The sequence below is a fragment of the Lingula anatina genome, chromosome 3 (genome assembly GCF_051362555.1).
Source record: "Lingula anatina isolate TDL-2025a chromosome 3, LinAna3.0, whole genome shotgun sequence".
Taxonomy (NCBI): domain Eukaryota; kingdom Metazoa; phylum Brachiopoda; class Lingulata; order Lingulida; family Lingulidae; genus Lingula; species Lingula anatina.
Window position 1 is genome coordinate 1662715 of NC_141769.1, and position 27186 is coordinate 1689900.

General features: G+C 35.4%; 2 protein-coding genes and 1 long non-coding RNA gene across 8 annotated transcripts in view; 2 read left to right on the forward strand and 1 right to left on the reverse strand.

The window, feature by feature from the left end:
- LOC106156982 (uncharacterized) overlaps positions 1-8155 on the forward strand; it is a 54732-nt gene extending 46577 nt beyond the window's left edge. For 2 of the 6 annotated variants that reach the window (XM_087009400.1, XM_087009404.1), the window contains 9 exons: positions 217-455; positions 1511-1635; positions 2156-2412; positions 2676-2876; positions 3221-3388; positions 3787-3955; positions 4767-4820; positions 5967-6143; positions 6439-8155. In XM_087009400.1, coding sequence (XP_086865526.1) covers positions 217-455; positions 1511-1635; positions 2156-2412; positions 2676-2876; positions 3221-3388; positions 3787-3955; positions 4767-4820; positions 5967-6143; positions 6439-7229 — 2181 coding nt within the window. In that variant the 3' untranslated portion in view covers positions 7230-8155. Of the gene's footprint in view, positions 1-216; positions 456-1510; positions 1636-2155; positions 2413-2675; positions 2877-3220; positions 3389-3708; positions 3956-4766; positions 4821-5966; positions 6144-6438 lie in introns of those variants that run through there. The other 4 variants (XM_087009401.1, XM_087009402.1, XM_087009403.1 and 1 more) reach the window with 4 other exon arrangements.
- A 786-nt stretch (positions 8156-8941) lies between these two features.
- On the reverse strand, positions 8942-26106 carry LOC106155770 (acid ceramidase). The gene is made up of 12 exons (XM_013530763.2): positions 25909-26106; positions 25686-25729; positions 24640-24730; positions 24114-24206; positions 23762-23840; positions 21161-21235; positions 20745-20790; positions 20316-20460; positions 19719-19940; positions 19176-19346; positions 18766-18822; positions 8942-9633 (listed from the first exon to the last, which is right to left on the reverse strand). Exons 1-12 carry the CDS (start codon positions 25999-26001, stop codon positions 9544-9546), a joined length of 1206 nt encoding a protein of 401 aa, XP_013386217.2. The 5' UTR covers positions 26002-26106; the 3' UTR covers positions 8942-9543.
- On the forward strand, positions 10239-17419 carry LOC147762773 (uncharacterized). The gene is made up of 3 exons (XR_015333554.1): positions 10239-10770; positions 13565-13658; positions 16879-17419. It is a non-coding gene; the product is annotated as an uncharacterized LOC147762773 (long non-coding RNA).
- Positions 26107-27186: the final 1080 nt, after the last annotated feature.

Sequence of the window (27186 nt, forward strand, 5' to 3'; positions counted from 1 at the left end):
GTAAGGATACCTTTGAGATAACCATGAGGCCCAAAGAAGATATTTTGAACAAGTATAAATTGCCAGATGAAAAATGAAAGAATTGCAGTGATTGTGTAAAGTATTTAGAAGTATAGAACATGTAACAATAATAGCAAGTGGAGTAATGGTAATAGTTTTAAATGGTAGTTACATCATTAATACTTTGTAAATAATTGAAATATTTCTATATTTCAGGTTGTGTATTTTACAGCAACATTCCCATACATCCTCCTGTTCATTCTGTTCATACGTGGAGTCACACTGAGTGGGTTTGAGGATGGCATCAGATATTATTTTACCCCTCAGTGGGAAAAACTGGCCTCAGCTCAGGTGTGGAAGGATGCCGCGGTGCAGATCTTCTTCTCACTGTCCACCTGCTGGGGAGGTCTGATCACTCTGGCCAGCTACAATAAGTTCCATAATAACTGCTACAGGTTAGTAGGCATAGGGAATGGTTCATTACTGATTTAACTGTGAAAATTGAAACGTGTTTAAAATTAGAATTATGCTGTTTTAGGGCCATGTCAAATAATGTTTCGAACTGAAGCTGTAATTAGACTTTGAGTCCCTTTTTCACATAGTATGTACCTTTCTGTTTCACAATCTGCCTTTAACTGATTGGGCCAATTAAAATTAATCTGGATATTAGTAACTGACTGTGCTGAGGATGGGATTTTGATGACTCTCTATGTAAATTGCCAGTCTCAAAAATGGTGCAAAACAGAAAAGTGAACCACACAATGTGAAAAGGGCCCCAGTTTGTGATGCAACTTAAAAATTTGAGTTTTCAAACAGTTTATGAATGGTATTATGTAAAATGTTTATGTTTATGAAGCATACTTAATGGACTGGGACAAAAATCAGTTTGTTCAGATTAATAAAAGTTTTCTCTTGGATCAAAGAATTACTGTATATTATCTAAAAAGTTTCATGAACAAGTTGCTGTGTATGTTAATTTCAGAGATGCGGTGATCATAGCTCTGGGTAATGGTGCCACCTGTGTGTTTACTGTATATTATTTAAAGAGTTGTCATGTGTTATAATTTCAGAGATGCAGTGATCATAGCTCTGGGTAATGGTGTCACCTGTGTGTTTACTGTATATTATTTAAAGAGTTGTCATGTGTTATAATTTCAGAGATGCAGTGATCATAGCTCTGGGTAATGGTGTCACCTGTGTGTTTACTGTATATTATTTAAAGAGTTGTCATGTGTTATAATTTCAGAGATGCAGTGATCATAGCTCTGGGTAATGGTGTCACCTGTGTGTTTACTGTATATTATTTAAAGAGTTGTCATGTGTTATAATTTCAGAGATGCAGTGATCATAGCTCTGGGTAATGGTGTCACCTGTGTGTTTACTGTATATTATTTAAAGAGCTGTCATGTGTTATAATTTCAGAGATGCAGTGATCATAGCTCTGGGTAATGGTGTCACCTGTGTGTTTACTGTATATTATTTAAAGAGTTGTCATGTGTTATAATTTCAGAGATGCAGTGATCATAGCTCTGGGTAATGGTGCCACCTGTGTGTTTGCTGGACTGGTCATATTTGCCATCATGGGGGTCATGGCACACGAGATGGGAACAACTATTGATAAAGTCATATCAGAAGGTAGGCTAAAAGATGTGATCTTAGACTGCACTGCTTCAGAAATAAGAACAATAAAATTGAATTACATTAGATTACATTATATAGTGTCCAGGTAATTAGTACATTTAATATAGCTAAAAAAATTAGTCTGCTATTGAAAAGCAGACATTGGCCCTGCTTTGATATATTCAAAATTAAAGGCTCTGTTCTCACAACTTTTAGATCGATCTATCACTGCGGGGAGTCTCACTAGATTACTGTCAGATAATCCCCCTTAAGTGTCCGTTCCCGCCTACTACAAGCTTTAAGGGGTAATTAACTTTCGTGTCCGCCCGGCTGACAGCTATTTAGCGTGAACCCCCAGGGAGTTAGGTCGATCCAATGTAGGTCGATCTAATCTATGAGAATGGGGTGAAAAACAAAAGGCAAATCTTTGAGTTCATCACATGAAATTGCTTTGAAAAGTTTCCTAATTTTCTTTAAAAAGAACAGTAAAATCTGATCATAGATCTATATATATAAGGTTATTGTACTGTTTCAGAGGTTGGTCTTGCCTTTGTCATCTACCCAGACGCAGTGTTACGTATGCCAGTGTCTCCACTCTGGTCAATACTGTTCTTCTTCATGCTGCTCTTTGTGGGACTGGATACACAGTTTGCCATCGTGGAGACTGTGTCCACCGCCATTGCTGATGAGTTTCCACACAAGTTTGACAACACCAAACCCAGGAGGAAAGTGTTGCTGATTTTGGTGCTCTGTTTGATATATTTTTTCTTAGGATTGCCAATGTGCACTCAGGTGAGTTGTATGTCATATGTTGTTATACAACAGAGCATTTTCTTTTCTCTGTTGTTTTTATTTTGCCAAATACTTACGGTTTGTGTAAACAAATTTGTTGAATTTCTTTTACAGTTTGAAAAATTAAGACATTCAAACACTTTTGTCTGCCAGCAGCAATACCATGAAGTAGTAAAAAGCAAAAAAATTTTATTGAATTATAATAAAAAAATTCAAAATTTTGTTATTGTTTATCCACCTAATATATCTGTCTATCTGTCCAGGGAGGTATCTACCTAATGCAGCTAATGGACCACTATGCAGCCAGCTGGAGTGTGCTGATCATAGGGATCTGTGAGTGTGTAGCCCTGTCCTGGGTGTATGGGGTGGACAGGTTTGGGGCTGACATCAAGGCCATGATTGGCAGGGAGCCCAGCTTTATGTGGAAGTGCCTCTGGAGGCTGATAACACCCATTATTATCACGGTGAGTTGGACTGTGTGGTGAACAGGTATGAGCTTTCCTCCTTGAAAACTAAGTGAAGTGATAGGGGAAACAGGCTGGGATTATCTTGACCCAGTGATACTACAGGATGCTTGTTTCACCCTTTTCACTTTTACTTTCTGTTTCCGAGTACCCCTGAGGCAGTGAGCTCCCCTGAATAAGAGAAAGTCTCGGACCAATACTAGAATACTGGAAACTAAACTCTATAATCAGCATGATACAAAACATGTGCATCACATTCACTGAGGCACTTTTTGTCTAACAACCCACGACACAGACATACTCTGTTGCTTTGCGTTTCTCTAAATGAATATTTGTTCTTTCAGTTTGTCCTTGTGTTTTCCCTGGCAGACTACACGGCCGCCTCCTATGTGGAGTATTCCTTCCCGCTATGGGCTGATATCATGGGCTGGATGATGGCCCTGGTCTCCATTGTAGTCATTCCTGTGTGGGCCGTCTACATCATCTGTAGGGCACATGGATCTCTCTGTGAGGTGAGACAATAGGAGTTCAGTGTCTCTTACAAAGTATATAATTAGTTGGTGAGATAAAATGGAGTTTAAGAATCTTAATAGAAGAATTGCAAGGATGGATCTCTCTGCGAGGTGAGGCAAAGAATAGTTCAATGTCTCTTATAAAATATAAATTTAACAAAGGAAAAGAAAAATATAATCTAAATTGAAGAAATATATTCCTAATAAAATATTTCATCCTTCAAACAAAAAATGACCTTGGTAGTTTGAATACCACTCTTTCTTATTAATATTGTTATTACCTCTATTTCTCTATACTACGATATTATTCAATATTTCAGAGACTAAGAGTGGTATCTCACCATACAGTGGACTGGACAACTACTATCTCTATACTATGATATTATTCAATATTTCAGAGACTAAGAGTTGTATCTCACCATACAGTGGACTGGGGTCCAGCACTGGAGCAGCACAGACTGTTTATAGCACAGCTACCCAGGATGTACAACTATTATCTCAATGCTCTTAGCGAGGACTCCACCACTGAGTTTGAAGGCATACAGTCCTCAGTGGGTAAGGAATCAGGCAAGCAGTAGTGTTAAGGAAATCTTAGGATTGTTTTTAGATTCTGTATGGAATGGATGGTTATGAATGTTAAATTTTTTTTAATGTTCACGAAAGGTTTGTTTGGGGTTTGTAGAAAGGATTCAATGAGAATGGAAAGGCATGTGGCATGTTAACATTCAACCTGCAAAGTCAGTGACACTAAGACAAATTCTTTCATTGTCGTTTTATTTTTTTCTGGGCACAAGAAGTCTCATAAATTGTATGGATGAGGACTGAAACTTTTTCACTGGAAATGTGTGAATTATAAAATATGTAAAGCAATTTGAAAGTTCTTTTGTGAAAAGTGTAAAGCTGAAGTTTCACTTCCTGTAAAAACATTAGTGTCAGGGCCTAACTTGATGGTTGAAGAGTGAGGTTTCATGCATGGTTTTTCATTCCAAGCTGATGTGTGTGAAATATAACACATGTAGCAGTTTGTGATGTTTTATTGTGCAGAAAGTTTAAATACACAGAAAGTTTCACCTTCCTTCATTGGCTTAATCTTTTCCCCCATCTTTTTGTTGCTGGTTAGAAATAAAGATTTCTGTGCTTGTTTTTTGATCTTGGATTTGGGCATACTTCTAACTCAGCATCTGTCACATGGTTGATAATGATGGTTGTCAGCAGAATGTCTTTTTCCTTGAGTAGACTAGTTAAAGTGTGTTATTTTCATGTCTGCATTCTTGAAAGATCTGCAGGTGGTTGTCAGACTGTTGGTTGACATGGTTGACAAGGTTGACTAAAGTGCATGAGGAGATATGTGTTTGGCAGTTGTAGCTTTACTTTCCAGATCTTACTGTTCGCAGTATGAGAGAATTACTGAGGAATGGCCAGTTAACTGAAGGTAACTTGAGACTAGACGACATAGGCATGGCTACTAACAGATTATCAAATTGAATGTGCATGTGAATGATCAGGAAATGTTAAAAGAAATGGAGAACATCTTTGTAAAGATGACTGGAAATTAGATGATTAGTAGCTGCTTGATATCAGTACTAATTTGATATAAAAACTAATATTTTATGGCAGGACACTAAAAGCATTCATAACAGCTAGCATGCTTATAATGCAAGATTTTACTGTTAACCTGCACTTTATTTACGAGCTTCACCTGTGGTATCATTGCTTAAATTGCAAGCTGTTGATTACTGCAACTAACATAATATTTTTCATGGATGAAAATAACATAAAAAATCCTTCAAAATGAACATTTTAAAAACTTTCACAAAATTACAAAATTGTGGCATTTAATCATTCAATAAACAACACTTGCTTTACAAATTGTAGAATAGGTTGCTTGCTTATTTCTTTTCATTTAATTACTGTTAATTCAATGTTAGTGGCATGACTTCATTTTATTAATCATTGCCATCGACAATTTCCTTTGCTTCAAACTTTTATACTTAAAGTGGTGTGTGATTGATAGATGGTGTTATAATTGCACAAGTAGTTGGGCTAATTGCACAGTTTTTATAAACATGATGCATGATCGAGGTGATTTGGCTTTTAGTCAGAGGATAAAGGTACATCCACCTTATTTATGTATGTATATGATATTTTCATCTGCAGGTGAATGCATTGGTAATTGCATATGTTCATATTACTGATTTGAAGTTAATTAAGTTTTTAATTTTTCTTTTACTGTGAAATATTTAGCAATGTGATATTACATTATGCTCAAACTTTATTTAAAGGTTTTAAAAAATATTTTAACCAATTTTATAAGGATATTCAATGAAGATGAACATGAAGCAAATGAGAACACCCAGAAAGAGACAGGCTTTCAATACATACATCAACAGTTTTACACTTATCTTGCCTTGACATAAGCCTGTAGCATTTAATTCAATTTCCAAAATTTGTAGAAATGCAAGTCTTGACAATTTCTCATAAAATCTGCTCCAGTTGGGGTAAGGTGTTGGTCATTTTAGTGATGACCCCATGTGTATTACTGGTCAGTCTTGAATGGTCATCATATCAACCTTTGCAGAGTTAACAGTGAGAAGCATGAGAGAAATGCTGAGGAACCATCAGTTAGCAGAACAGGAGAAGAAAAGGAAGGCCTCCTTGTCTAGTGTACCTGCCAAGAGACCTTCCACAAAGACCAGAAAGACATCTCCCTCTGGGTCATCCTCCACTAATAAAAGTGACCTAATTACTAGAGACAGTGAGTGTTTGTTCTTGGATGTTTGTAGGTGTTACTTTGCAGAATTGTTGAGTTGTTTCATGTTGTGCTGATTATGTGGCAAAAACAAACATTTTCTTAACTTCGTTAAATGAAAAAAAAAAAAAAAGATTTTTTTCATCCATTATCAGAAGAATTAAGGAAGTTTTGTTAGCTCATGGCTGCCTTTGATAGTGTTATTTGTATGTAAAATTGCAGCAATATATTTATTGAATGAGGAATAAAGTGTTATAAATCATTAGTCACTTTGAAGTATCACTTTTTTATCACTTTCTAGTGCCACCAGAATACCAGAAAGCCATAGAAGAGGGAGAGATGATTCTTGTACGTAAACCCAAAAAACCTGTCCCCATGGAGGACAAATGTATTCAGACTGACCCGGTCAGTAACGGGGGACTGAAGAACACTCCAAATGGCAATGTGCAAGGTAGCAGTATCAACAACACAACCATAGGCGGCGACACAGTCACAGCCTCTGGTGAAAAAATCCTCAACAGTTGTCTGAAGAAAGGTGGGAATTCTAAGAAGCGCAGGGGGAGGAACATAAGGGTGTGTAAAGTTGAGATAGAAAGCCCCACATCAGAACAAGTGAAAGACAGTTCAGCCTTTGCAGTGGAAAATGAGATGTCTTCATTGCCGCCCACGAGATCAAAGGCATCCTCTCCAAGATCAAATTCACATTTGCTCCCATCAAATAAACCACAGTCCTCTGTACCTGTAACAGGGACACCTTCACATCATCATTCAAACTCATCTTTAAACAGTAAACACAGTGAAACTTCCACAGCAAGGCCCATGGCATTCCATTCTGGGAATGGGGACTCTCATGAAGAGCACTGCCCTCTATCTACAAAACTGGACTTGAGCTTGAACTCTAGTGGGGACAGTATTGGTGCTAATGAACAAATTCATTGTCTATGCAATAGAAAGGGTTCTCCTCGCCAAGCCCATTTTTCCATTGGAAACCAGCCTGTGGCTCAGTCAAGTCAACAAACAGCAAACAGTGCAGCAAGCTGCAATTTGGACAATAACGATGATGACGACAGATTTGAGGAAACGCAAATGTAATACCAAGGGGGCCTCACCAGCTCTTCATCAACATTATCATCATCACCATCATCATCATCATCATCAAGTCTGTTCTTGCACATAATGGGGTTGGCAGGATTTTCATAGCTGTCAAATGCCTCTTACACTCACGGTGGTTCTCTTTCCTATTATATCTAGGCCACCTGCTAAAACTCTAATTATGGTTTCATGGGGACGTTTCTAAAGCAGCCAACACATTAGGCTACTGTATACAACATATCCAGGTAAAATATGGCACTGACTTGCTTAATTTTGAATAAGTTCAAGTGCCCTTATAGCCTGCCTGTTGCGCAATTACTCTTCAAGATATAAAATAATGGGAAAAATTCTCTGTGGATTGCTGGGAGCCATCTTTGAACCAGTATTTTCTTTCTGTTGTTTCTTTTTTGAAGTATTTGAAGACTACACATATATGCAAACTATATCCTGCAGATGCACAAAATCTTCCATACATAATTATATTCATATTACCATAAAAAGGGGGAATTCAACATTATTTACAGAGCCTCATTATGTATAAGCAAATATAAGGAGAAAATCAGTGTAAACCATTTCAAGATTTTCATCAGTTTGGTTTCCTCTACAATAATATAATAACTTCAAGCAGTGTAAGGTTAAAATTTATCAGCTGGGAAAAATGCCCAGTGGCAACATTCCATTAGTTGATTGGAAGAAATCTGTTGTTAACTCGTTGAATAATTGTGGACTGTCAGATTGTTATCTTTTTATATTTATATATCTATACTTTTAACATGTAGCCTAATTATGGTGCTGAAACTTGGGAAGCACAATTGAAATTGATATGACTGGTTTGAATGCTCACTTCTTCAGATTTTATGTCCGAGTTTACTTACATGAAATTTGTTATTTAGCATTGTAGAACAATAAAATTATATATGATTTTACAGTCTTGTCTATCATATATCTATGTCAACAGCTGTGTCATATTGAATTTTACAAATAGAAAATCGTGCACGCTAATATCATTTTACATTATTTAAAACACCTGGATGTATTTATGTAAATGATCAAAGACCACGGTACATTTTATTGTAAGAACTTATTAATATTACTTTACTCTTTACCACCACCTTTTACCCATTCTTAATTGCTCCCTTAGGGAAAAATTAAATTGGCCATCCAAATAAAAGAACGATCTTTTTAGAAACTTTGACAACAGATTCCATTTAATTTCAGTCAACACAATTTAAAAGTGGGGTTGCACTCAAGCATAATTAATAAAATGATTAACAGAAGGCTTGATCTTGTTTCCTTATAAAAATCTTGCAAAATTAAGCACTGATGAAAAATTAATGTTGATGTTAATTTTATTCAAATGTGTATGTAATAAAAACCTAACAGATGCAGCACTATATATTTAACTTTTCAGATGTCAATTTAAAGTCGAGTCCAAAAAGTTATTTTTTTGCAAAGTAGCTAAAAAAAATCAACATTATGCTTAAGAATAGCGCACAGTTTAAAATGTTCTACATTTTCAGTCTAGGTTGAAGTAAAAAGTGCCTGGTCAGCAAAGTAGACTGTATCACAGCACAAACATCACAACTTGAAGGTTTTCAAGGGAAGCCATTCATATCACCATATGATTACCATGAAAACTTGTAACAACACTCTGGAGTATAGCACCCATTAACTGACTGACTAAATATTGAACAATAGAATTTTACAAAAAATTCAGATAGAATTTTATTCCTTCATTATTCATTACAACACAAATAATTATCACAACTTTTACTCTACATGTTGCATTTAGTTCTTTAAAAAATCTTAGAACTAGAATGCTGACTGGGAAGAGGAACTGCATTTGAGCACCATTATATATAAAGATATATAAAACACAGATATTTCACAACAAAGTTAATGTTTCATAAGCTGAATTTAAAACAAAAAATATACACTTAACAAACATTTATATTATCCAAGGAAGATCAGTTACAACAATAAGTAGTATTGTTCAGAAGAGTACATCATCTTAAAATGGAAAGGCACTGCTTTCAAGCTTGAATATCAGTTAAAAAGAAGAATAAATTCTTATATGATAAATTTCACAAAAATCTCGATGCCTTTTAGATAACAAACATCCTTACCTCCCACTTCATATAATGTAATGTTAAAATCTTATTAACAAAAATATTAGTTTCAAATCAATATGTGTACTGTCCTGGCTTTGTCTTTGAATTAACCAAGACAGTAAATAAAACCAATATATCATCACAAACCACACATAAAATATGTCCAGCATGTAACCATGACAACATGTAACCATGACGACCAGTTACCATGGCCAGCATGGGTCATCACAGTGTTGTTTGTATGTCTCCAGTTTCCCTGCATTGACCTGCATCAGTGCTGTGTATGTGGTCAGCTGGAAACAAGACAGATTTGAATGTATTTAATATTTTTCGAATATTTGAACTATTTCCCAGCATATTAAATTTTCTTAAAATCGATGCAATTCTAGACTTGTATTAAGAGCGCGTCCATGAGAAAGCCAGACAGATCGGTCAGAAGGCGGCAAGGTGGGGGTCAGCATATTTTAATAATTTTTGGTGTGGTAAACCATCAACATAAAAGATATTGTGAGCCACTGGCTTTCTTATTTTGGATCATTAGTTTTAGAGATATGGGGGCAGATCTTTTATTGGCAATTTTGCCAAAATATAGCATTTTTTAGCTCTTGAAAAGTTATGATTTTAAATATTCTTTTAAAAACCATGTACATCATAAGGAATTATTTAGGTTAGCCACATGATAGGTTAAGGAAAGACCTTTAATACCAAGTACAGATTTTTTGAAAAGGCACTGTCATGACCACACAAGGTTGATTCTAATAAGTCATGTTTTCCGTATGCTTGACCCCCTCCCCTTCTTTAAATGCACACAACTTCTTTTTTGCAGGTTGTATCCATATAATTTTGGTATGTGCTGATAGAAAAGGATTGAAAAATAAATTCTGTAAAATAAAATCTGTGTTAAACTTTGTAAAATAAGAACTATAACAATTTTAAAAATGGCCTAAAAACGAATATTTTTATACTACTTAAATGCTAAACTGTTTCTTCAACTAAATTAATAAGTCAAAACCATGTATAGGTTTGTGAAAAGCCCTTGAAATAATTATGTTTGCCCTGCAGACGAACTTATGAAGCGAAAATACATTTTTTAATTTGTTTATGTTGTAGAAACTAAATGTAAAATAACGATGCTAACTCTGTGACCTATTTTCAACATGGCGGGTACTAGGATTATCACCGGAGCAACTGTGGAGCAAAGCACATCGTCTTCACAGTGTTAAAACATAAAACTTTCTTAAATTTATGAAGAACACGCACTAGAGATGCTTAGGTACATCTCAGAAGGATTGGTGTGCACCAGAATATAACAAGAAATGACCATAGCAGCTGGTCGTCCTTAGAAAGTGCATTTTTTGGTTGAACCACTTCAGACTTATGACTGTTGTCAGGCTTGGGTCATCGATTTAGCTCTGGATGTTTGTTGTAAGGTAAGTGATCAGTGGTGGCACACATATACTAGAATCAGATACACTAAAAACTCAAACCAGTTTAAATAATAAGTTTGAATATTATTCAGTAATATAAATAATATTAAGCAAATTTAAAAGACGTACTGGTATTAACCCATTGTAGCCCTCGTCATCAAAACAAACGGCAGCCATACTGGAGGGAGACCGGAATCGTCTGCTGCGCATGATCATGTCTGCATGTACAATTTAGCATTTAATTTCTGTGTTTTCTTTGATATTAAACCGAGTAAAATGATGAATTACTGCAGGGTATATGATAGAGAGAAGATAAATAACTTAACAAGCGTTCACAGACTGCCTGCAGTGGTAACAATCCAAGGTGTAGGGACGAAAACCGTAAACGGAGGAGAGATTGAGGAGTGGCTTTGAATCAAGACTCATCGGACAAGTAAAGGATAAAACTAATTTATTTTACAGCAAAGAATGAAGACCCAGCTGTGCAGCCTTTACCATAAAAGAAAAAAATGTAGAAAACCAATGACCGAGGTGTATAAGATATGAGCGCATGTACACTGCATATTAGTAGTGCCCAAAAATCTTGGTGGAGAGTGTGTTGTAAAAACGTGTGGAAATACCCAGGCAGGGTTTCGACTTTCATTATGAAGACTCACTTATTGCCTTGGGTGTAATTTGTTATCAGTTATGGTGCTCTTTGGATTTTATCTGCTGTCATCTACCTCTTTAATACCTGGTTAGCATTATTGTCAATTAGTGTCAAGGCTACAGTACAATGTACACAGCTCAGCTGGGCCAATTAAATCAATTACCTGTGTCATGTGTATTTGGAAGTTAGTGGCTTGATTTTAGATTTAGTGTAGTGTTAAGAGTAAATCTGTTTTGTAAGTATATATTCTAGCTCAGGTACCATTTAATTGAATGAACTTATGAAATGAATTTGAAAAATGTTGAATTCTGTGTTTTCCTACTGTATTATGATGCAAGTTACAATATGAATAAAAATAACTATTGTTACCTTTTTTTGTTAATTTACATTTAGGAAATTGATCTGAAATTTTCCCACCAAGCCACACTGAATGATTGGGTGCAAATAAATCTTGGTTATAAAAAAAAAAAAAAAAAAAAAAAAAAAAAAAAAAAAAGGTGACAGGTACAAAAGGCAGCTAGATGGCACACAAGGTAGAAGCAGCGAAAAAAATATTCTTACATCTTTGTGACCAGCTGAAGAGACAGGATCTGAACATCAGGAGAGTGAAATTCAGTGCATGACAGGAGTTATTTAATTGGATTTGTTTATTTATTTCATTGTTCATTTGTTGTTTTAAAGTTGTTATCCTGATAGCTTGCATACAACAAGGACAGGTTTTCTATTTATTTAGAATTGTGAGCAGAAGCACAAGAAGAAATGAAAACACTTTTTTCTTTCTCATATGTTTAAAGGCTAAATGGAAAAGTTTGCAAGAAATATAAAATTTTGTATGGTGCACCTCCCACAGATGGTCTGATATGCAGAAACAGATGGCTGTTGTACATGTAGGTTGTCACTGTTGTGCATTTTTAAATTGTGACCACCAGTTGTGGAATTCTCCTAAATAAAATTACAAAGTGCTTAGTAACACCATCTAAGGCCTAATATGTACATACCCACACAGCACATATCAATTGTGAGTCTTCAATCAAGCATTTCTCTAGACATAAATTAAAAATATACTAAACAGGTTTCTCAAATTATGGTGGCTTGATTCGACTTAATATGCTCATGTACATGTTGCATTGCATCATTAAAAGTATGGAAATATTTTTCATGTCAGTGTTATCAACCAAAAGGAAAGGGACCCTGATAATCTGTCATTGAATTGTGCAACAATGTTTTGCATTTCATGTTTACTTTTATCCATACAAAATGTGCATTTTCCTATATTTTCAATCAAATAAAGATCAATTCATGAACTGACTTGTTGTTATGTTACATTGAATGTCATAAGTTTGAAAAATACATTGCTTCTGTGAAGGTCTGGACTAATAATAAAATGCTAACAATGTTGCTACTGTGAATGGTTGAATTCATGGTAAAATATTGAACTCTCAAACAACAGTCATGTTACAAATACTTCCTAATGAACCAAAATGAAGCACAAGAATGCTGAAATAATTTCTGACAGCTTCATGATGTACAGTTAAATCATATCTGACAGCAATATTTCTTGTCACAACCCTGCATACTCTCTTCTTTGAGTCCGTAAGGTTTGATCCCGATAGTCAGCTCAAATTTCACATTATATCTATCCTTTATGTACAAAGGCTTCTATGAAAGGTTGAACTTATGATTACACAGTAAACTCTCTAAAGCTATAACTTTTATTACCCAATGAACAAGAAAAATGAAGTACAAGATAACTGAACTAGCTTCTGACAACATTCCACGATGTTGGGATACAGGGGTAGGTCAGGATTTCACGTCTTTGGACTGTCTTGAGTTTATATGGGTCGATCACGCTGATCAGCTGAAGTTTTCACATGTATATACTATTTTCCTTTTGGTGTACTTGATCACGATATGAAGATTATTTCACTTTATTTGGTTCACCTATATTTACACTACTATTCCCCGTCGTTCTTTCCCTCCAGAATGGCCGCTGGACGAGTGTTACGGAGCAAATATGACGTCACTGTAATCGGTTAATATTTCAATTCACAGAGTTTTACTTGATTTCTGTTTCATGGTAAACATGTATGCTGAAAAGAATTAACTGTGTATCTAACTTATGAAGTAAATTTTTGCATTAAATTCTAGGGCTTTGTTACATGTGTTATCATAACACAAACAGTTAAGGACTATACTGAGCTTGAAGACAGCTTCATTAGAAATTTCTTACCCAGAATCAAAGGTATGTAACACACATTCAGTTTCAAGTTTTGGTATTTTAGGGGATGTTACTTGTGCCAGTTTTTATGTACAGACACAGATGTGTCTGTACATATAGCCATCATCTGCGTCTGTCGTCGCCGTCGCCGTCGTCGCCGTCGCCGTCGCCGTGCACTTTTACCGATAACACGATAAGTGGAAAACCATTTTGCCTTTTGATTTGAAACTTGCAGAACTGATGAATATTCATAATACGCAGGTCAAGTTCGAAAATCAGCATGATCGGGTCACTCTTAGGGAATTTATGCTGTTTTTTCACTTTTTTCAACATATATGCAGCACCGATAACACAATAAGTGGAAAACCATTTTACCCTTTGGCTTGAAACTTACAGAACTGATGAATATTCATAATATGCAGGTCAAGTTCGAAAATCGGCATGATTGGGCCATTTTTAGGGAATTTATGCTGTTTTTTCACTTTTTCAGCATATATGCAGCACGGATAACACAGTAAGTGGAAAACCATTTTACCTTTTGGCTTGAAACTTACAGAACTGATGAAAATTCTTAATACGCAGGTCAAGTTCGAAAATCAGCATGATTGGGCCATTTTTAGGGAATTTATGCTGTTTTTTCACTTTTTTCAGCATATATGCAGCACCGATAACACGATAAGTGGAAAACCATTTTACCTTTTGGCTTGAAACTTACAGAACTGATGAATATTCATAATACGCAGGTCAAGTTCGAAAAACAGCATGATTGGGTCATTTTTAGGGAATTTATGCTGTTTTTTCACTTTTTTCAGCATATATGCAGCACCGATAACACGATAAGTGGAAAACCATTTTACCTTTTGGCTTGAAACTTACAGAACTGATGAATATTTATAATACGCAGGTCAAGTTTGAAAATCAGCTTTATCGGGTCATTTTTATGGAAGTTATGCTATTTTTTCATTTTTTTAGCATATATGCAACACTGATACACGATAAGTGAAAAACTGTTTTACCTTTTGGCTTGAAACTTACAGAACTGATGAATATTCATATTACATAGGCAAAGTTTGAAAATCAGCGTGATCGGACCAATTTTATGGAAGTTATGCTGTTTTTTTCACTTTTTTCAGCATGTATGCAATACCGCTAACGCATTTCAAGAAAAATCAATTGGCCAATTGTCTTGAAATTTACAGGGGAGATCAGTCTTACTGAAATACAGATAGAGTTTGAAAATGGTTCAGTTTTGGTGAAGTTATGCCTTTTTTTGTATATAAGTGTTTTTTTTTTCCTTTGATTTAATTCTTAGGCATGTTAAGAATCTCCTCTGTGAACTAATTAAATATGTAAAGGTGTTCTTTTGACATTTTCTGCATCTTAACAATATTGTTAGTTGATTATATAAAAAAGATGGTTAACCTGTTATTGTGTATTATATAACAAAGTGTCAAAAATGGAAATAATAATAAACTCATATCTTTACAGTTTGTCAGATTCAATCATTCACCATGTTCAGAATCTCAGAATGGAGCAAAATGGCAATTTAAAATTGTTCTATTGATATTTTTCCTATGACAGCAATTTTCTTAGTTGTTCATTTAAAAATGACAGTAAATTGATTATTTTGTTATATGAAAAAAAGATGTTGAAAATGGAAAGAAAATCAATTCAATACAGTTATCTTTTGTTTACATTTTAGCATTTTGAAAGTGTGACTCTGAACTTCCATGGCCTTGAAGACATTTCCATGTCACATTTTCTGTAAATCCATGATACTTTTATTTTATTATTAAAAATTAATGGTCATTATATTATATTGCATAAAAGTTGAAGAAAACCCTAATTTTGGAAATGGCTGCCGGAATGACCATTAAGGAAAAACCATGTTACTTATGATACTCAAACTTACTGAAAAGTTTCGTAAGACTGATGTGCAGTTTGTGTTGGAAAATCAGTGTGATTGTTTTCCGTTTTGGAAGCAATGTAGCTCTATAGAGTGCTATATGGGGCTACTGTGTATGGATGGTGGTAATTGCCCCTTGGGATAGTCACAAGCTAAATTCAGAGCTATAAAATCATTTGCCTAATTGATTTCCAAGTGCCCATTAAATAAGATTACATAAAACACACGCTGAGACTTCCCAGTAAAGTCCCATAGGTTAAGCTCTCTTAACTGTGTCACATAATTAGGAATCTATGATAATTATGCAGGTAAATGTTGTTTAATATTGCAAATAAGTTAACAAAACAAAACAAAAAAATAGATGAATAACAGTGTCTTATTATCCTCAAACACATTGGGGTTATTCATATCATGTTATTACAGCAAGATTAAAAGTTTGAATAGTAGCTTTAATGGGATATTTTTGTGTTTTCTTTTTAATTTTTTTTTTCAAACACTGGCATTTTCAGCTCCCATCCACCTGAAGCTCTTCACATTTTCTGCATTTCCACATAAGCAGTTGCATTGGTTTTTATGTCTTTAAACATTATGTAATATTATTTTATGCACTGTCATCATTATTTAGATATTGGGATTTTCATTATGTGAATTTGGTCCTGAAACTGTAATCTTATTGCAGGGGTGGATTGAGGCCATCTTCTGGGTCTTTCAGATTTTAAAGTTCACATTGATGGGCATCTCTTTTTTCTGTTGGAAGACCATCAAAAATGTAGGATGGATCAACAAAGATAATTTGGAATACTGTCAGAAAATATCTCTGGATCAGCTCCTGTTATTGACGATGTCACCTGTTGTGCATGATTAAATTTCAGCGTTGATTGACAGTGCTATTGTAGGCATCAAAATTGACAAAATGAACCATTTTCTGCATTTTTATTTTGTGTTTTTGTCTGTACATTTGACAGCTTTGCTGCCTTGTTTATATTTTAGTTTATATTCACTATGCAGATTTATGTGTGTTTACAATGAAGTTGAAGTTAACTGCCTAGCTTTATGTGACTTTGTTACACAGTGTGCTTCAATTTTCAAGACTTACATATTACACAGGACACTTGTAACTAAAAGTACTTTAGTAAAATCAGGAAAACTTTGTGGTCCATTATGTTGTTCATGTTGCTTTGCAAGGGGGCGTGCCAGACAATTAAGCTGATTACAACGACTGAGCTCGAGTGTGATACTCCGCTGAGATAGATTGATCCTGCTATGATAGTTTCTATTTTGAACACAGTAAGCCTCTGTTGTTGTAAAGCATTTATTGATGTTATGTTTATTTTTCAGATTTTACATCCTAGGTCTGTATGTGAACCTTTACCTGGACAATCTTACAGACAATAATAGAAAAGTCACCTGAAATTGCACAGGCAAATTCATCAGATTCATCAGACTCTATTGGACTTAGAGCCACCTTGGGTCAATCCCCCATAACAAATGTGCATCTTAGGTTTGGCAATCTCAATCAGTTTTGTAGGAAAGAAGGATTGGCACCATTGAATTGACAAATATTGACAATTGACAGTTCAGTCACACTTAACTATAATGGCATGTTGCTTCAAGTTACCACACTTACTAGTATTCTAAGATTGCTGAATTATCATTACTGAGACCCTGGATCTCTCAACCAGAAGAAGAAACTTGGGGATCAATCAGTTATAAGATTAAAATCTGTGGAACACTACCCATCACTGTTGTGTTCAGTATATGGAAAAGATGACCATGATATTGGAACCTTGGGGATTCATAACTTGATTTCACTCCTGTGAGAAGTTCTTTTACTGTCCAATTGATAATATGAAAATAAAGTACTCCTCCTGTCATTATATGTTGCTGACTCTGTTTTAATTTTCTTTATAGAAAAAGAATATAGATATCAAAATATCACATGTATTTACAAAGCCTATGAATCATTTGAAAGGAAAAAGAATGGTTGAAATATGCAATATAAATCATTTCAAGTGTATTAATTAGTGTTGCACTTGAGAAAACTGATAAAATGAGAGAGTCATTCCCTTTTACCTTTAGAAAAATCATTTGTAATTTTTTTTCTCTATTGCTCCCTGAAAATAAGGTATATACACAATGCTGATGACACTGGATATGCACAGTAATAACTTATTAAATTGGGGGGGGGGGGGGGGGGTAAATAACTTGTCACTAGTAATTTAAATTTATTCAGAAGTTGTATGGCTCTGTTTGAAAAGAATATTATTTGAGCAATCCTGTATTACAGATCTCAAAATAAAAAACCTGCAAAAATGGGCCTCTTGATTATTTTGAGGAATTAGGGTAACTGTATTTTGGGACAGATTTGATGGCAGCTATTTTGTATTTATAAAAATTGGATAGATTTGCCCTTATCAAAGCATAGTTTGAATTCCTGGCTGTGAGTCTTTGATTAAATTTGATTATTGGAAGGTATTATCTCAAAATGTACTGATATCTTGATTTCGGCCATTTGGTTTTCTGCTAAAATTGCTAAAGTTTGAGGCACTTTTTCAATATCTTCTGTTGAGTTTAACACACTTTTTGAATTTTGTATGATGAGACCAATATATGCTTAGGATCCCTATAAAATTTTATGGCTGTCAAACCTGCAAAAAGAGAGATATGAATGCTTAAACATTGCTTGGTAGAAAAGTGAGTTTGGGGGGTGGGGTCATAAAAATGGGCGTGGCTCATTAGTTTGTGGGTTAAACTGAAATTTAGTAACATATTCTCAATGGCAAATGGCTGGTTTAAATAGGTAAATTTTCAATTAATTTTAAAAAGTCATCAGTTTTGACATATTTGCTTATGAAGTGGCTTTATTGACCGAAGCTGAAAATCAAGCCAAAAATGGCCAAAACATATAATATCATATTATTATTATATCCAATGATTTCTTTTGGGATTGTTGCCTTCAATCTTAATATCTCCTATATATGCAACAATATTATGAATTTGGTTGAAATCTGTTGACCCCCACCTTGCCACCCTCTGACTGGTCCTATCATGGACACACACTTAAAAGTCATTATGCGCATGATAATGAATTTCTCTTTCCTCTTCCCTTTCTCTTTCCTCTGTTACTTATGCCTATTAATTAATTAATTTATTACTTTTCTTTTTTTTTAATTTAATTTTTTTATTTGTTATTTATTTCTGTAAATAAAATGGACACCAAGTTACCTTGTTGAGGACTGGCTTGGTTGACAAGACATTGAAAATTCCAGCAAAACCAACATTCTAGAAAATAAGGTTATTGTTATAATTCAATTCTGTTTTTTAAAACCCAGTTTGTTGACAGAAATCATACTTTTTGTATTTTGTTCCTAAAATAACATCTTTGTGTTGGATGCATCATGTAAACCACACCACCAAATTCAAGCAAAATAAATAAGATAATTCAGGGTCACATTCTTGAAGGTTAGAAATTAAAATTTACAGTTGAGAAAAAGTTACAGTTTAGAAAAATAACAAAAAACAAAACAGATCCTATTCCTCAAGTTTTGTAACCTAGAATTTATGGCTGCAGAAGAGAAACTACAAGAAATTTTTATTCAAAGCTGTGTTGTGTAGAGTTAATGACCAAGCCCCACCTGTTGTGTGGTCTGATTCATACATCTCATTCCCGGAGTACGTCTGTCATCTACAAACAGTGGCGCCTTCCAGTGGTCGTAGTTTGTTTCCAGAAGATACCACACGCCCTTCCCAGGGTTCAATTCCCAGATATCCAGGGATTTTTCTCTGCTTCTTGTAATCACACAACCCTGTTACACAGAAGAAGAATGACACAATTTCATTAAAAATTGCCTATCATTTAGTTTTCAAAAATGGTGTGTTGGTCTGAATGACAGAATATTAATTCAGGGAGACATGATGATGTATATCATAATTATACAGTATATACCTTATAGTAGTAATACAAATAAATTTCTATAATATTTACAAGGGTAAAATTACCAGTTAAAACACCGTTTTCTCCACTGCTCCTCTACAGCCCATAAACTGCATATATCACGCCTCGCTGTCAAACTAAGTGTCAAGTTACGCATGCACACTCCCTCTTATACTTATCACCTGCTACGTAGACAGTGTGTCTGCATGTGCATGCAACCAAGGAAATGGTGTGTGTTACTTACCTGTCCAGAAGAATTACCACCAAGAATATAGTAACCTGGAGCTAGGAGTTCATCTTTGGACAAGGTCTCCTTGGCTTGCTGATAACTGGTGGAGTACATTAACACATCCCTGGTCAGAAAGCTCATCCATTTTCCATTGTGGTCACCTAGCAACCACTCAATGATGCCAAGATAGCCCCCATCCAGGTTAAAGCGCTCGTTCATTGACATTGTCAGGACACCCTGAAAGGTCATTTGATGAAAAAAAAACATTTTTAAGGGGTGAACCATTGAGACAAAACCAGCTTCTACTCAACTAAGAGAAAATGATATCAATCATGAGCTGCAAATATTCCTGATACTAACTTGCACAATAAATTCATTCAAAAATGTTTAACTAGATAATTTATAATATAACCTTCTTGAATTAATGTCAATTATTAAATGGAAGTATTGGTTAAAAAATAATAATCAAACAAAGAACTCTCTATCTGAATGTACACATTGAATAATGATTTCAATTTGTTTTGAAATTAATATAATGATTTAAAATGAGGTCATCAATGAAATATATTTGAAATTTTATAACAATTTTAATTTTAATAGTAATAAACATACAGGTATCATCCCTGTAATAGCTCCAATGAAGCCAGCATATGTGACAGCCTTGTAGACAACTTTTCCTTTCATCTGGAACTCTATATTCATTATCATTGGCCGCAGTGCCTCCGTTATCACCCAAGTGTGGTTTTTAAAATCCCATCTGGAATATTTTTTCCAATTTTTTTTGCAAATCTGTGCAATATTTTTGATCAGGGTGAAATGGCATCTTATATGTGATTTGTGCAGCATCAAACAAATCAAAATAACTGAATTTCAAAATATTGGTTAAATCATTACAGTGATGTAATCAAATTGCTATTTCTACAGTGAAATGCTAACATCAGAGTGCAAGCTGCCATTTGCAATAGTTTTAGTGCAAGTTTCATGGCACATATAATCATATATCTGCGATATGCACAACACAATCTAAATGATGACACATACCCCATAAACAGACCAAAGTCCAGATTTCTGGCATGATACAGCTTTCCTAAAATTATGAAGAGTAATTAAATCAATTTTATCAATCAATCAATTGTAATCAAAATGCTAACAATGCCTCAATGATAAAATCATTTCCAAAAAATATCAAATTTGAATTACATTTCAAAAGTGATGGCCATCAATCACAGTAACAATCAATAAATTGTGCAGCAGTAATTGTTACAAACAGTAAACCATTTGTGATAAATATAAATTTACATCATTTAAGGCTGTACTGATTGTAACAAATATATACTTATATTATCAATTGGAGATAAACATAAATTGACTGGGCATGGGACAAATAGTGCACCACAATAACATGAAGCCAGTGTCGATTAATTTCATATCTGCTAATCAACTATGGCTTATCTTACCTGCAGGGTCCTCAGCAACAATGGATGTACACACTGTGAAGATCTCATAAAATATGTTGTACAGCAAGACCTCCCCTAGAACAGATAAAGGAATGAGTTAACTTTGGTATATAAATAAAAACTGTATATATGTTTTATTCAAGAGATTCAGTAGAATTAGAATCAGGACTATATATTTTCATCAGCCAATCTTAAGGTATCCTTCAACAACTCGTGGACATTACAGTTTCATCCTGAGACAATTCACTATATGATGGACTCGTCACCTTGTTAATACCTCCATCACATGTACTTATTCAGAATCAGCAGTAATCAAGCAGAACCAGTCAAAATGAAATTTTTTTAAAAATTTGTACCATACCTATGGTCACACTGGAGACAAAATAAGCTAAGATGCCGTCAAAAAGATTTTTTAAACATTCCTGGATATTCAAAGTGCATTCTAAAAATTCTATGTGCATTCCACATATTCAGGCCCATTACTGTGGTTGGCCTGGATATTTCAGTTCTCCCTAAAATGCAAAATTTCAAATGTTGTTGGAATGCCAAGAATATTTAGAATTCAGTTGAAGTGCAGTAAGAATACAATGCCATTTGATAGTTCTCCAATTCTAAAATTTTTAGCATGAGCAAAACATTTGGGTGCACTACAGTACTATACCAGAGACAGAGAATGGTCATATAACAGATCAGAAGGAATTCACCATTCTTGACCACGAGGAGAACTGGAGCAAAGGAGGCATCAAAAAAGCTCGTTGGGAGTGTGGAAAATGCTCAACACTCAACAAGAAAGTACAGTACAACCCAGGTTTAACCTCTAACACATGGTATAGGGTGCTGGAGATTATTCCTAGCCATATGACACTACTTATAATGAGGTGACCAGTCCATCCAGGTTACTACCTAGCCATACGACACTACTTATAATGAGGTGACCAGTCCATCCAGGTTACTACCTAGCCATACGACACTACTTATAATGAGGTGACCAGTCCATCCAGGTTACTACCTAGCCATACGACACTACTTATAATGAGGTGACCAGTCCATCCAGGTTACTACCTAGCCATACGACACTACTTATAATGAGGTGACCAGTCCATCCAGGTTACTACCTAGCCATACGACACTACATATAATGAGGTGACCAGTCCATCCAGGTTACTACCTAGCCATACGACACTACTTATAATGAGGTGACCAGTCCATCCAGGTTACTACCTAGCCATACGACACTACTTATAATGAGGTGACCAGTCCATCCAGGTTACTACCTAGCCATACGACACTACTTATAATGAGGTGACCAGTCCATCCAGGTTACTACCTAGCCATACGACACTACTTATAATGAGGTGACCAGTCCATCCAGGTTACTACCTAGCCATACGACACTACTTATAATGAGGTGACCAGTCCATCCAGGTTACTACCTAGCCATACGACACTACTTATAATGAGGTGACCAGTCCATCCAGGTTACTACCTAGCCATACGACACTACTTATAATGAGGTGACCAGTCCATCCAGGTTACTACCTAGCCATACGACACTACTTATAATGAGGTGACCAGTCCATCCAGGTTACTACCTAGCCATACGACACTACTTATAATGAGGTGACCAGTCCATCCAGGTTACTACCTAGCCATACGACACTACTTATAATGAGGTGACCAGTCCATCCAGGTTACTACCTAGCCATACGACACTACTTATAATGAGGTGACCAGTCCATCCAGGTTATTACCTAGCCATATGACACTACTTATAATGAGGTGACCAGTCCATCCAGGTTACTACCTAGCCATACGACACTACTTATAATGAGGTGACCAGTCCATCCAGGTTACTACCTAGCCATACGACACTACTTATAATGAGGTGACCAGTCCATCCAGGTTACTACCTAGCCATACGACACTACATATAATGAGGTGACCAGTCCATCCAGGTTACTACCTAGCCATACGACACTACTTATAATGAGGTGACCAGTCCATCCAGGTTACTACCTAGCCATATGACACTACTTATAATGAGGTGACCAGTCCATCCAGGTTACTACCTAGCCATATGACACTACTTATAATGAGGTGACCAGTCCATCCAGGTTATTACCTAGTGAAAGGTCTAAAGGTGAAACTGCAACATCAGGTTGTTGTTGAACTTTACCCTATATGTTAAGAAATTTGATTTATATATATTTGTGATCAATACAAAGCTCCTGATATCTCATCCTCTTACAGTTTATTGTTTTTCTTTTTTTCAAATGAATTTTTTTTTTCAAAAAATTTTTGATTTGAATTTACATTGGTCATCTCAAATATTCACAAAATTTTAACAATTTTTTGTCCCAAGTGTCCATGTTATGTGAAATTTACTGTTTCAATTTCTTAATTTTGTTGACAGTTGATGACAGTTGATGGCACCGTTTTTTGGTCATAATTAAAACTAAGTAATACTATTAATGTTAGCATGAAATTAAATCGAGATTTCATCAGCAATATGACCCTAAAAATCTAATAAACTATGCTGAATCACTGATTTGATTAATTCAGTAATTTGGATAAAATAAAAACCGTGTTATATGACCCCACCAAGTGGTATTCCTGTAGCCTGGGCTATTCCCTTGATCTCATCAGCATATGGCTGTGGAAGTGTGTTGGTTAAATTCCCCTTAAATACACACACAAAAAACCCGTTGCATCATCAAGAATTTAACTGCATATACATTGTTGGAAATCAGAAAACAGTAATGACTTAAAGTGAATGTTAAATGAAAGAGAGAGGAATGACCCTATACATACGAAAGCCCTGACTTTTATTTTACCAAAACATAACATTCAGTATTATTATAATATCAAATTTCACTTCTTGTCTTATTCAATTTACAAACATATGCTGAATCACAGAGAGATTATGCCTGGTGAAATAATTTGATACACTCACCAAGTTATGGTCCACATAATCAAAAATCTTTTCTGCAAGTTTAGCATCCAAAGCTTTCACAAAATCCTTGAACTTCTGCAAAAGGTTTACAATCTGAAAAACAAAAATTAACATTTGCCTGTTAAATGTGAATGACAAGAAATGAGCAAAAAATCTAAGCATGGAATATGAATTTGACTACGTTTTAAATATTACACGTTATGTGAACTTGTGATAAATATGTACATATGGTATATACTCAGGGGCGGATCCAGAGATATTTTCTGACAGTCTTCCAAATTATCTTTGTTTATCCATCTTCAATTTTTGACCGTCTTCCCACAGAAAACATTAGATGCCCGACAATGTTAACTTGAAAATCTGACCGTCTTCCGGAAGACCCAGAAGACGGCCTAAATCCGCCCCTGATACTTCTAAATTTACACAAAACCTTCCAGTTGCTGATATTCAGTTTCCTAATTGGTAAAGACATACTTGTAACTGCACAAAAACCTATATATCCATATAAAGTTAGCAGCCTACTTACAGACTTTGCTCTCTCTTTCACTATATGTGTCCACCTGTCAGCAGCAGGAAGATCTAGGTTGACAACATACTTTGGGACCTGGTACTCAGCTCTAAGAAAAAATACTGATATACTACATGTAGCTACATGTGTCAATGAACATTTTATTTTCATTAATCAATTGACTTGTAATTTTTCATTTCTTTGATCCATTAGATTATAAATAATTTGGTACTCGATCAGCTTAAGAAATAATGAATATGGTTAAGAATATCTTAACATTCAGTATATTCAAAAATAAATCAATATTTAATACCATTTCCTTAATTAAGCAATCTAAATTTATGTGTGGAATCAGAATTTCTGACAGTTCATAAGCATTTTAACTTGTTAATTTACTCTGGTCTAATTAAAGGGGCCCGCACACGGTGAGCATTTGGCGTGCGCCACTTGCGCTGCGCCGTTTTCTCACCGTGTGCAGGGCTATTTTGGTGAGATTTTTGCCTCTCGCGCGGCTGAGCAAAATCTCACGTGTTTGATATTTTTGGTCTCTTGTGGCAAATGTCTCCGCGTGTGAGGGGTGCAAGCACCGATTGCTCACGCCATGCCAACAATGCGCATGTGCCGGTAGCCGGAAACAAAGAAAAATGGCAGCCTCCAGCGAAGTAAACAAAAGTGTACACATGCAGTTATAGTTAGTCTGATTGATTAACATGGTCACCATTTGCCATAACTTTCAGAAAAAAAAAAAAAAAAAATGTTTCCTTAATCACATGATCCCACAGTTCGCGGTGCGTCCGATAGGGGCAGGCCGGGAGGCATATCTGCTGAGCAAAGAGCGCATCGTTTGCGGGGAGCTGAGGAGCGCGAGCATCTGGCGCAGCGCAAGTGGCACGCGCCGAATGCTCACCGTGTGCGGGCCCCTTAAGCAGACCCAAGGGGGCAGGTGGGGGGAAGGGGTTAAGTGTACCACACACCCCTTAGTGCTATATTCTGGGCCTGTGCGTGGCATCATTATATATATCCTTATTTTCTGTGTGACAGCTCTTATGACTATTAATACTCACGTCTGTGGAGGGGGGTATTTCCCTGTTACACATTCCTCTTTTTGCTGAAGAAGTATTCAAAGAAAATAATATATAATTCAAATGGACAGCCCAATAAAATCTCTTACTTCTCTCAGAACTGAACTCACCCAAAGAATTAAACAAAACAAAGGGACACAGAATAAGCTCAGATTAAACTATCTTGTCAATGCTATGCATGATTTTAATCAAGAAAGAAACGCACCGGAGGCCCAAGCCTGTGTGTAGAGACAGTTGAGACAAATACTACCAAAATAGCAGCGGTGCAACCTCGCAGAACTGTGCTGGTCACAAACATGGTTGTCCTTGTCAGATTATGGCTGTCATTGAAAACAAACCAGGCATACTATTACCCCAGTCACGAGACAGACCGGCCATATCGGTCATGTATAAAACTTGAAATTTTGTTTACATTTTTCACGATAAGTTTTAATGAATAAAATAAAGAGAAGGTAAATATATATTTTCATTGTATTGTTAGTATTTCATAATTATTCTTTCAATGATATGGAGGGCATGGAATATTAGATAATAGAAAAACAGGATGCGTTTTACACTTACGATAAATCCTCATTTTGATGAAACCCACAAGTCACATTGTACCGCAAGACGAACGAAACCGAAACTGATACAGATGTGTCTGAAGCCGTCACCTGCGTCTGTCGTTGTGCAATTTCAGAGAAACCGTTCGACCTATTGTCTTCAAACTTACAGAACTGATGAATAATTGTAAAATACATGCCGAGTTCGAAAATCAGCTTGATCGGACTATTTCCAAAAGAAATGCTGTTCTTTTTCGCTTTTTTCGGCATATACCTGTACGTATATGCAATATATATAACGCATTAATCGGAAAATCTATTGAACTTTTGTCTTCAAACTTACAGGGGTGATAAATATTGCAAAAATTCAGGTCGAGTTGGAAAATCAGCCTGATAGAAATATTTTTCGTCAAATGTTCATTTTTCACAAAGTGACGTTTTCAAGGCGTGACTTTGAACTACCATGTGCCTTAATAGCTTTGCTCGTTAATTTTCTTAATTGCTCATCTAGAGCATAATGAAAAATTGATGGTGATAATTCTTTTTAAGCATAGAGGGCATGGACACTATTTAAGGAAAACCATGTCACTTATGATTCTAAAACTTACAGGAAAGAAATATACGGCTAAATACAGCCTGGGTTGGAAACTAACTAGCCTGTTTGGTTTCTTTTCTGGTAGTCATGCAGTTTTTTACATTTTATTCTATTTTTCACTATTTTTAATTTTTCACATATTGGCATTTTCAAGTTATGACTTTCAGCTTCCATGGGATTGAAGCCTTTTGATACATACTTTTTCGGAATCACCCTGATACACATAGTATATTATTTAAAATTGGTGGAAATTATGTACTATTGCATCAAAATTGACAAAAAAGTAATAATTTGCGCACTCCCACCACAAGCTTTATGAAAGGAAAACTGTCATACTTAAATTAAT